The sequence below is a fragment of the Panthera onca genome, chromosome D1 (assembly GCF_046562875.1).
Source record: "Panthera onca isolate mPanOnc1 chromosome D1, mPanOnc1 haplotype 2, whole genome shotgun sequence".
NCBI classification, from domain to species: Eukaryota; Metazoa; Chordata; class Mammalia; order Carnivora; family Felidae; genus Panthera; species Panthera onca.
This window is the reverse complement of record NC_138348.1, coordinates 50,441,009-50,453,521: the sequence shown is the minus strand read 5'-3', so window position 1 is coordinate 50,453,521 and position 12,513 is coordinate 50,441,009. Positions and strand designations below refer to the sequence as shown.

The following is a 12,513-nucleotide window of genomic DNA, read 5'->3' as shown; positions in this document are numbered from 1 at the left end:
ACTAGAATGTTATGACCAGAATATGCCATTCTAGAATGAGACAGTACTTTCAAAATCACGTTAAGTTCAAACTACTCCATTATATTGTATATACACAATGGAAAAAAACTTCAATGAGAAGTTTTTAAGAACTTTAAAATTATTGATATGTATTAAAAAGCAAATAATATTGTATATCTCTTTGTTTTTAATCTTTGTGAACTGAATACTGCTATGGATAGAAATCTAGCAGAAGTTACAACATGTTATCTTCATTTCTATGGTCTATTCATTGCTACAGTTATCACCTTTGGAGCTGGTTCATGGTGATGTACTGATGAAAAAGTATTGCATTAACCTCCTTAAATTTTTTAAATGACATATTCATTTTAAACAATTTAAATTTTTGAATTATATTGCTCATTGAATCAATAGTTTACTAAGCGCACCAAACTACCAAGTTACCAGTAGATCTCAAAAAGTATTTGAAAATGTGTCATCACAAAATTCAGTCGGTGAGAACAAAGCAATTTTATTCCTATTTTCCTGATTACATTCAGATCCTGATTGGAAAAGAGAGAGATAAGAGTGCGTTTTGTGAGTAGGATCCAAGAAGATATTTGGGCCCACCCTCAGTTATTCATACAGATTCTCATACTAGAATCATTCTGATCACTCTAACTCCTGAACTTGACATCAATCCAGTGTATTTAGCATCCCTTTCTCAGACTCTCCCATGAAGAGTTGCCTGAAACTTCCTCCAGTTCCCCTGATTAAAGTCTAGGTGAGATCTGTGCAGTGGCAGGTTTTTATAACCATCTCAGAGTCTTAACCTCAAGAAGCTCTGCATCTTTGGAAGAAAGTTGCTGCCTGCATTAGGATGATGGGCAATCATACCACAGCGAGCATATTCCTTCTGTGGGGGTTTTCCAGTTTCCCAGACTCGCAGGGTCTCCTCTTTGTGATGATTTTCTTCTCCCATGTGACCATCCTAGCTGCAAATGTGTGCATAATGGTGGCCATCAAGCTGAGTCACAACCTTCACACCCCCATGTATTTTTTCCTCTGTGGCCTGTCCTTTTCAGAAACTTGTACCACTATGGCAATCATCCCCCGCATGCTAGTGGACTTGCTGTCAGATAGCAAGGCCATCTCTCTTCCTGAGTGTGCCACACAGATGTTTTTCTTCTTTGGCTTGGGAGCCAATAACTGCTTCATCATGGCTGCCATGTCTTACGACCGTTACACTGCCATTCACAGCCCACTGCGCTATAAGGTCTTGATGACCCATAAGATCTGCTTTCAGTTCATCATGGCCTCTTGGATGGCTGGGTTCCTGGTTTCTCTGTGCATCGTCATCACTGTATTCAACTTGTCTTTCTGTGACTCCAACATCATCGAGCACTACTTCTGTGACATCTCACCTGTGGTCTGCCTTGCCTGTGATTACACCTCCCATCACGAAATGGCTATTTTTGTGCTCTCTGCCTTCGTGTTGGTGGGCAGCTTTGTTTTCATTATGATGTCCTATGTCTTCATTGTGTCCAGAGTTGTGAAGATGCCTTCTGCCAAGGGGAAGTATAAGGCCTTCTCCACTTGCTCCTCCCACCTCACTGTGGTGTGCATACACTATGGATTTGCTGGCTTTGTCTATTTGAGGCCCAAGGACAGGGACTCATTCCGTGAAGACATGCTGATGGCGGTCACATACACAGTGCTGACACCTCTGCTTAACCCCATCGTTTACAGTCTCAGAAACAAAGACATGCAGACAGCTCTAAGGAAGGTATTAGGCAAGACAAATAGGTTCATCCCTCAGATGGGGAGTAGAAGAACACCGGACATTAAAAATGTACAGACTGTTGATAAATAAAAGTGGAAAAAGTGGAGTATTTCTAATCAAATCAACCCTTTGTGTACAAAACGTTTGAAGTATTAACTAATTACCTAATATATCCTGGCACCAGCATTTTTTCTAGTACAAACTATATATAGTTTTAAAATATGTGTAAATGTGTGTATGCATATATACATATAAGAATGCATCAGTGAATCAAAACATGTTTTGTGACACAGTATTTTCACAGTAAGAGCTGAATGAATCTGTTAATGGATTATTGTTTTGGTGTCATTTCTAAGAACTTTTTGACTAGTTGTACATTTTGAATATGTTCTCCTCTTTTCTCCTATTCTTAAGGTTTATCGTTATACATTTTACATCTAGGTCCTTATTGTGTTTTGAGTTAATACTTATATAAATTGTGAGGTTTTATGTTGAGGTGCTTCTGCCCTCCATGGATGTCTCATTCCTCCAGAGCCATTTGTTGAAAGCCCTTCCTTTCACTGTATTCCTTTGTACCTTTTAAAAAAATCAGCTGAACACACTTGTATAGGTCTTTCTCTGGGTTCTCTTCAGCCTCAGTGGTTTATACATCTATTCTTTCATCAGTACCACACTTCCATCAGTATCCTCCACTTTATTCTTCTCTTTAAAAATTATTTTATATATTCTAGGACCTTTCTTTTTTAGTGCTTAGCATTTAGTGCTGTGAATTTTCCTCTTAGTACTGCTTTAGCTGAGTCTCACATGTATTGATATTTGCCTTTTTATTTTCATTCTGTTGTATGTTGTTTTTTAAATACTGAGGTCCCAGGTCTTTTTTTTTTTTTACCATTTATTTTCTGTTTAGAGAACTTACTTTAGCAATCACTCAAAGGTAGTTTTGTTAAACAGAGCAAATTTTCATAGCTTTCCTTCATCTGAAATGTCTTTATTACTCCTTCGTTTCTGAAGGCTATATCTTGCCAGTTGTAAATACATTTGCCAATTCTTTGCTTTTAGTACAGATGGTCCCTAACTTATGACAGTTTTGGCTTGTAATTTTTTTTAACTTTACATCGGTGTGAAGGCAATTTTCTTTCAATAGAACCCATACTTCAGTTTTGAATTTTGACCTTTTCCTGGCACTTGTGATACTGGGTGGCGGCATGGAGTTACAACAGGAGAACACACAACCGATAACACTCACAACCATTCTGTACTCACACAACCATTCTGTTTTTCACTTTCAGTACAGCATTCAATAAATTACATAAGATACTACTTTATTATAAAATAGGATTGTGTCAAATGGTTTTGCCCAACTGTAGGCTAGTGCTAGTGTTCTGAGCATGTGTAAGGAAGGCTGGGCTAGGTGTTCTGTAGGTTAGGTGCCGGGGTCCAGCCCCAGCAGGTCCAGGGGTTCCCGAAGGATGAACAGCATTGGCGAAAATAAAATAAAATAAATGGATACAGACAACAGCAGTGTGTTAGACTGGCTGCTTTGTTGTAGCAAGCATGGCATTATATTTGTTAGCAAATTCCTTGTAGCGTGTGTTATCTATGTTTCTCGGCATTACCTAATTCTAAAAATGTTCCTTTGTGTAGTCACCCATTAGGGAACAACATAGTTATTTTCTTGTAACATTCCCTCCTGCCCTTTCAAGGTCATCTAGCTTTCAACACCTCAAGTGGAATGTTTTACAAGGACATGACTTCTTAATTGTTCCTTTGTACCATTTGCAGTACAAGGGACAAAAGTATTCACTTTGGTCTGGGGTGCTGGGAGGGAGCCAGGAGGGCCCTGGGAACCCATGCCTTATGCGCTCCCAGAGAGACAATGTATACCTAGGAACTAATGAATCATTCTGTACCTTAACCCACCAGGTCCAGTTATCATCTGGAATGCCTCCTGGGGGCCAAGTGGGCCTAGGGGTTGGAGTAACTTGTATCCATAGATACATTCCTTTGTTGCCGAGTGGGGATTTTGAACCCATTTGTCCCCCTCCTTGGCTGGGAAATACATGGGGCTATCCTTCCTTTAGGTAGAGGAGTCTTTATAGGGAGTGGCAAGGGCTGGATGTAGGGCCACATAATTTCCCTGCGGAATCTTCTTTCTTTCCCCAATGGTTCTTTACCTGGGGGGACTGTCGTGGGCAATTCCCCAACCGACAAATCCCCAGGTACTTTCATTGGTAGGGTGGCTGCCCCGACCAACGCTAAGGCCACATTACATAAAAGCAGGAGTACAAGAAGCTTCACTGTCAGTGGGCCGCCATGCAGTCCCGATCCGTCCACCGCCCGGGCTCTGCCATCAGGCTGGTTGGATAGCTCGGCTTCCAGCAGTTAGGCATATGAAACGCCTTTTCAGCCCTGTTGAGGTGTAGCTGCAAGCACCATGTGAGTGTGTGTGTTCAGCTTCCTACTGGGCGCTACTGACACAACTCTAGCAAAATGGAGTGCCAACTCACGCTGCCTGCCCACACATGGCTCAGATCCATCTCAGCCCTGATCTTCATCCCTGATGATGAAGCCATCTTCAGCCCTGATGGCTCTTTCTCAGAGAGTATGACACTGGCGCATGCCTCCTTGCCTCCAGGTAAGCTCAGCTCTTTTTTGGGCTCCACTGCTACTAAGCAGGGGAGCAGAGAGCTGGTTCACTCTGCCTTATTGTTGCAGGGTATGGGGGAAAGCTCAGCTCCCCACTGGTGCACTCCCAAGTAGGGCTGGAGGCACGAGGAGCAGATACCATTACCAGTCACCTCACACTCCCTCATTAAGTCTCATGCTGCCAGGTGACAGTGGAAGCTCATTTTGCCCCTGGACTCCGCTGACATTACCCTGGCCGGGGATTCAGAGGGTGGGTGGGGTGAACATCAGCAACCTGCTTGGCCCCACTGAAACCTGGAGGTGGGTAGCAGGTATGATTTTCCACAGGTATTTGTCTGGAGTAGGGCAGGTATTGCCAAAAGGTTTTCTGTTCTGTTAAGGCCATTCTTTTCCACTTTGGCTAGGAGAACCTGGGTTTTCTTAGCGTCCTTTTTGTCTGAGTCTCTTGGTGGTTCTGGACTGGAGGCTTCTGTAGCATCCTGTCCAGGATAGAAGGAAACCCAGGGACTCACTGCTGTTTGTTACTCAGTTCCTTTGCTTATTTGTTTTATCTGTGTTTAGGGGGATTTTTCCGTTTTTGTTTTTGTTTGTTTTTGTTTTTGTTTTTGCCAACAAGAGGGAGGCCCTGAGAGGAATGGAGCTACTTCATCTTTAATAGAACCAGAAGTCTATGCTTTCAAACATTTAAAGATATTTATCCACCTTCTTATTTATGTTGTGATGACAAGCTGGTCTAATACAAGCTAGCCTGACATATCTAACACAGAAATGTCTACCCTGAACTCTGAACAGAAAGAGTTGGCTGGAAAGGAATGTACCTGGGACTGATGAAAAAGTTCTCTAGCGGTGAAGATGTTTCAAGGAGCCCCTCACTCCAGCCCTCCAGAGAGTACATGCCTTAAAAGAAAGCAAAATATTTAGAGGATATTTGTTACCTTGAGCTTTTGCTTAACCTTTATGCACCTCAGTTACAGCCTCTGTAAAAAAACAAAAACAAAAACAAAAACAAAAAAACAGGTTAGAAAAAAGACTTCATAAGGTTATTCTGAGGATTAATTGGGTGAATACGTGTAAATCACTAACAGTACCTGGAGTGTAGTAAACAATCCCATCATATTAGCTCCTGCTGCAAATACCACTGTAGTTGGTATTACTTCTTTCGCTAACATTTGATTTCTAGATCTTCTAACTCTGCAGCCATGCACATACATAAGGGAGACATCATTTGGCTGAGGAGGGTGATTACAAAACTTTTACTAAACTAGGATGAGATTCTAGTTGCCAGTCTGTTAAACAATGCGGAGGCAGTGGCATAATTGTGGTGAGCATGAGTTTGTGTAAAAGCCTCTCATGACTGTAGCAGGATCTGACCCAGACGTTCACTTACTTGAGCCGGTGTGACGCATTCAGCAGCTCAGTGGCCAAGACTGTAAGGCAGTGGAGTCAGCGGTTCATGCCAGAGCAAAAGCTCATTCAGTCATCCATTCACTTATTAATTTTTCATTCACTCATTTCAAATACGCATTTAGGCTGGCTGTGTATAAACTAGATGCATGGAGGAAGAGCAAAGACACTGTAGTATCTGTGGAAAGCTTCCAGCATTGTGGAGAAAGCAAATATTAAATCTGTAACTGTAAGTGCACTGAGTATTCTGAAGAAAATATACAGAGTTCTGCAGGTATAGTTAATTTGTTCTGGAGCCTCAACGAGTCTTCTCAGAGGATAAGAAACAACATTCAAGTTGGTATCTATAGCATAAGTAGGTGTTACCAAGGTGAGGGGAAAAATGAATTCAGGTAGAGACACTGCATGTAAGAGGGTCCTGCGGCAGCAAAGAATATAGACATATTTGAGGCACCTAGATGGCTCAGACAGTTAAGCGTCCAACTTCGGCTCAGGTCATGATCTCATGGTTTCAAGCCCCATGTCAGGCTCTGTGCTGACAATTCAGAGCCTGCTTCAAATTCTGTGTCTCCTTCTCTCTCTGCTCCTCTCTCACTCATACTCTGTCTCTTTCTTTCTCTCAAAAATAAAATAAACATTAAAAGGAAAAAAGAATATGCACATGTTTAAGGATTTAAAAGAAGACCGAGGGGTCAAGTAGGATTTATTCCCGGGATGCAAGGATGGTTCAGTATTTGCAAATCAATCAATGTGATCACGTCAATAAGAGAAAGGATAAAAACCATATGATCATCTCAATAGATGAAGAAAAAGCATTTGATGAAGTACAGCCTTCATTTAGAATAATAGCCCTCAACAAAGTAGGTGTAGAGGAAACATATCTCAACAAAATAAGGGTCATATATGAAACCCATAGAGAACATCATACTCAGTGTGGGGGGGGGGAGGGGAATGAGAGCTTTTTCCTTAAGGTCAGAAACAAGACAAAGATGTCCACTCTCACCACTTTCATTCAACATAGTACTGGAAGTCCTAGCTGCAGCAATCAGACAACAAAAGGAAATAAAAGGCATCCAAATTGGTAAGGAAGAAATACAACTTTCACTATCTGCAGATGACATGATGCTTTATATGAAAAGCCCTAAAGATTCCACCAAAAAACCATTAGAACTGATAAATTAATTCAGTAAAGTCACAGGATACAAAATCAATATGCAGAAATCTGTTGCATTTCTATACACTAATAATGAAGCAGCAGAAAGAAATTAAGAAAACAGTATTATTTATGATTGCACCCAAAATAATAAGATACCTTAAGAATAAACCTAACCAAAGAGGTGAAAGACCTGTACCCTGAAAACTATAAAACACTGATGAAAGAAACTGAAGACAACATAAATAGACATTCCATGCTCATGGGTTGGAAGAACAAATACTGTTAAAATGTCTACACTATCCAAAGCAATCTACACATTTAATGCAATCCCTATCAAAATACCAGCAGCATTTTTCACAGAACTAGAACAAAAAAATCCTAAAATTTATATGGAACCACAAAAATTTGGCTACCCCAAATATCCAAAGCAATCTTGAAAAAGCAAAGCAAGGCCAGAGGCATCACAATTCCAGGCTTTGGGTTATAGTACAAAGCTACAGTAATCAAAACAGTATGGTACTGGCACAAAAATAGACACATAGATCAATAGACCAGAATAGAAAACCCAGAAATAAACCCACACTTATATGGTCAATTAATCTTTTGATAAAACAGGAAAGAATATGCAATGGAAAAAAAGATAGTCTCTTTAACAAATGGTGTTGAGAAAACTGATCAGCTGCATGCAAAAGAATGAAACTGGACCACTTACACCATACACAAAAATAAATTCAAAATGGATTAAAGACCTAAATGTAAGACAGGAAACCATCAAAATCCTAGAAGAGAGCACAGGCAGAAATGTCTCTAACATTAGCCGTAGCAGCATTTTTCTAGATATGTCTCCTAAGGCAAGAGAAACAAAAGCAAAAATAAATTATTGGGACTTCATCAAAATAAAAAGCTTCTGTACAATGAAGGAAACAATCAATAAAACTTAAAGGCAACCTACTGAATGTGAGAATATATTTGCAAATAACATATCTAGTAAAGGGTTAGTATCCAAAATGTATAAAGAATTTATAACACTCAACACCCAAAGAACAAATAATCCAATTTAAAAATGGGAAGAAGACATGAACAGATATTTCTCCAAAGAAGACATCCAGATGACCAATAGACACATGCAAAGATACTCAACATCACTCATCATCAGGTAAATGCAAATTAAAACCACAGTGAGATATCACCTCATACCTGTCAGGATGGCTAAAATCAAAAACACAAAGAAACAACAGGTAGTAGTGAGGATGTGAAGAAAGGACAACCCTCTTGCACTGTTGGTGGGAATGCAAACTGGTGCAGCCACTCTGGAGAACAGTATGGAGGTTCCTCAAAACGTTAAAAATAGAACTACCCTATGATCCAGTAATTGCACTACTGAATATTTACCCAAAGATATACACTAATTCAAAGGGATACATGCAACCCTATGTTTACAGTAGTATTATTTACAGTAGCCAAATTATGGAAGCAGCCCAAGTGTCCATGGATAGATGAATGGACAAAGACAAGGTGGCATATATATACAATGGAATATTTTTCAGCCATAAAGAAGAATGAAATCTTGCCATTTGCAAAATGTATAGAGCTAGAGTGTATAATGCTAAGTGAAATAAGTCAATCAGAGAAAGACAACTACCATATGATTTCACTCATATGTGGAATTTAAGAAACAAAACAAAGGAGCAAAGGAAAAAATAGAGACAAAGCAAGAAACAGCCTCAGTTATAGAGAACAATCTAATGGTTACAAGAAGGAAGATGGGTGGGGGATGGGTGAAATAGGTGAGGGGGATTAAGGAGTGTATTTGTCATGATGAGCACTGGGTGATGGATGGAAGTATTGAATCACCATATTGAACACCTGAAACTAATATAACACTGTATGTTAACCAAACTGGAATTAAAATTAAACGGATAAATTTTGCCTCTTTTCTAAGCTCTCTGGGGGATATTAATTAAAGAAGTAATCTCTTTAGGTTTATGGTCATGGTTGTTGTATGGAGAATGAATTGGACGAGAGTAAAAGATGGTAGAGGAAAGCTAGTTAGGGTTGTATTAGTCAGGATTCACCAAAGATACAGAACCAGTAAAAAAATATATATGAGTATGTAAGTACATATACAGAGAGAAAGATTTTAAGGAAGTGGTTCGCACAGTTGTTACAATCAGCAGTTTCAAAATCCACAGGGCAGTCCAGCAGACTGGAAATTCCATAAGAGTTGATGTTGCAGTCTTGAGTCCAAAGGTATTATCCTTCTTTTTCAGAGGACCTCAGTTTTTTTCTCTTCAGGCTTTCAACTAATTGAACAACCCTAATTGGACAACTAATTGAATTACCCTTGGAGGGTAATGTACTTTACTCAAATTCTACTGATTAAATATTACTAACATCTAAAAATACCTTCACAGCCACACATAGACTGGTGTTTGACCAAACAACTGATCGCCATAGCCTAGTAAAAGTAAGCTATCACAGTAGTTCTACTGTACAATAAATGTATGAGGTAGTAGTTTGGAATAGAATTGCTGACAACAGAAATGAAAAGACGTAGGAAGTAAATATTGGACTCTGAATGTATCACACTTTGTGATCGGATGTAGGAATGTGAAGGCGGGGAAAGAATTCAATTTCTTTTTGGGGTTTGGACTCCATAAACTGATTGAATGAGGTACCTCTTACTGGGTTACAGAATATCGGAGGGAGCAATTTGGGGTGGGAAATAATACTTTAGTTTGAGATAAGCTGTGCTTGGCTTTTATTAGACAAAAATATTTTTGTCTAAAACATTAAAGAGAGGGCTAGGAAAGAGAAATAAGCATGATAGTGGTCAGCACATAAAGGAAAGTTAAGCTTTATGGGGGGGAAACACAACCCATTCCCCTCCAGCTTCCTTCACAGGATGTGAGTCTCTCCATGAACACGTCACTCTAAGAGTTGTTTGTTTACTCAGTCTCTGAGGAGTTCAGGAATCACACTCACTCCCACAGAGAAGTCACCTGTTTGACCTGACAGAGGCATTCACAGGTTAGGCCGGGGCATCTCGTCCTGTTCTTTTATGAGGCCCTCTGCAGCTAGGCTGGAGCCAGGGTCCCCAAACAGGCCAGCATTTATGGGTCCACAGAGCCCGTCCCCAGCAGATAACCTTACTGCAAAAATGTTTCCAGTTGTTTTACTGTCTGGTTCCCCTTAGTCATTTCCCCTCAGAATATACTCAGTCCTAGTAATTATCACGCTCATTTCAAGATAAGCTGTGATTGAAATGGACATAGTCTTAAAGGTTCAGAGGTACAATAACCTTAACTAATGCAGAGAACAACTTTTGAAGAAATATGAATACAAGTTATGAAGGATTTTCAGTTGATTATGTTTTCATGTGAACCAATTTGTGCTTATCACTTAGATTTAAATTAATTTTGTTAAAGGTAACTCACTATAAGCCTCTGATTTACAAATTTTACTTGACTAAAAAGCTCCATGCTGGCTGACATACGGACTGATATATTTAGACCACAAACACTCTCCTTTTTATTATTATATTTACAGCATATTATCATAACAAGTATCATAAAATAAGCTTTGCCAAGCTCTCTCTTCAGAGCCGCCTTCATCTCACTGTTCCTGAGGCTGTAGATGAGGGGGTTCAATATGGGGATCACCACCATGTAGAACACAGACACCACCTTGTTCTGGTCCGTTGAGTAGCTGGACTTGGGCATCACATAAATGAGCGTGTTCGTCCTATAGCACAGAGTGACCGCTGTGAGGTGGGATGTACAAGTGGAAAAGGCCTTGTGGTGTCCCTTGGTGGAGCACATCTTCAGGATGGTGATGAGGATACAGATGTAGGAGGCAGCTCTGACACACCGTGACCACAACAATGGAGCCAGCCGTCTACGAGGGGACACTTGCGGAGGTGCTGATACCAGAGTGGGAGAGTTTAACTAAAGGAGCAAAATCACAGAGAAAGTGATGGACATGATTTGTTCCACAGAAGAGTAAAAAAAGAGAAGCAAATAGTAGAAGAGAAGCATTGAGAAAACTACCTACACAAGCCACTGTGAGTAAGTGAACACACACCTGTGTGGACATTTTGGTTGAATAAAGCAGCGGGTCACAGATGGCCATGAAGCAATCATACGTCATGGCAGCCAGAAGGAGGCACTCACTTGACCCAAAGAAAACAGCTGAACTCACCTGGACAGCACATCCAAGATAGGAGATTGTATGTCTCTCCATCAGGAAGTTTACAAGCATATGACGTGTGACAGAAGATGAAGAGCCCATATCAGCCAAGGGCAGGCAGCTCAGAAAAAACTACCTAAGGTGGTGGAGCTGAGAGGCGAGTCTGATAAGAATGATTGTACTGAGGTTGCTAGATATGGTTGCCAGGTAGATGCAAAGGATGGTTATGAAGAGGATGGCTCAGAAGACAGGTTATCAGTTAGGCCCAATAAAATGAGCCCTGTCATTGCAGTGTGGTTCCCATCCCCCAGGGAATCCACAAGGCCACAGAGCTGCTACCGAACTGAAGCTCTGATGAAAACATTACAGAAGTTACAAATTTGATGGTTTCATTTTTGTTAAGACACCAAGAGGTTATTATAAACAGGTAAATATTCAGGGCGCCTGGGTGGCTCAGTTGGTTAAGCATCCAACTTTTGATTTCCACTCAGGTTATGTTTTCACAGTTCATGGGTTCGAGCCCAGCACCAGGCTCTGTGCTGACATCTCAGAGCCTGCTTGGGATTCTCGCTCACTCTCTCTCTCTCTCTCTCTTTCTCACTGCCCCCACTCATGCTTACATTCTCTCACGCCTCTTTATCTCAAATACATAAATAAACATTTTAAAAAATTCAATAACAAAGTTAATATTGAAGCTAAGTTTGGACTTTTTTTATTTTATAGTACAAAATGTATACCCTTTATATATGACTTTAGAGTCAAAAGTTTATACATTTATATGAGTATTCTATATCTTAAGAATAGTTTTAAGCAGAAATACTAGGGAAACTTCAAACAGGGTACACTCTTTTGTCTTTATATTATATATTTATAAAATCTATTTAAAGTAGCTTTAAAGCTAAAGATAAAAAAAAACGTAAGATTTATGAAAAGAACAAAAGGAATGGTAAGCATAACAGAAACGATAATAATATGTAGATATAGGCCTATTTATCGTATAAAAAAGGTACTAGTAAATCACAAAGTTTACAGTGCCAGTAAAACAAGACCATTTTTTAAAACATTTATTTATTTTGAGAGGGCGAGAATGCGCGCATGCGTGCGGGTAAGCAGGGGAGGGGCAGAGAGAGAGAGGGAGAGAGAATCCAAGCACTGTCAGCACAGAGCCCAATAAGGGCTTGAACTCATGAACCGAACTGTGAGATCATGACCTGAGCTGAAATCAGGAGTCAGACACTTAACCGACTGAGCTACTTAGGCACCCCCAAACAAGACCATTTTTTAAAAGGAGAAATACAACTTTCTTGATAGGACAAATAAGAAATAGAAGGGAATTTCAAGTTAAGGTTATAACTGA

General features: G+C 40.0%; 2 protein-coding genes across 2 annotated transcripts; one reads left to right on the top strand and one right to left on the bottom strand.

The window, feature by feature from the left end:
• The first annotated feature begins 991 nt into the window (after positions 1-991).
• LOC144612859 (olfactory receptor 10Z1-like) lies at positions 992-1,852 on the top strand. The gene has a single exon (XM_078432615.2). The coding sequence runs from the start codon at positions 992-994 to the stop codon at positions 1,850-1,852; it is 861 nt and encodes a 286-aa protein (XP_078288741.2).
• Positions 1,853-9,992: 8,140 nt separating this feature from the next.
• LOC132660625 (olfactory receptor 5P76) lies at positions 9,993-11,443 on the bottom strand. The gene is given in 4 exon segments (XM_078432616.2): positions 9,993-10,120; positions 10,555-10,829; positions 10,831-11,398; positions 11,401-11,443. Coding segments are annotated over 4 exon segments (1,014 nt in total).
• Between the last annotated feature and the right edge of the window lie 1,070 nt (positions 11,444-12,513).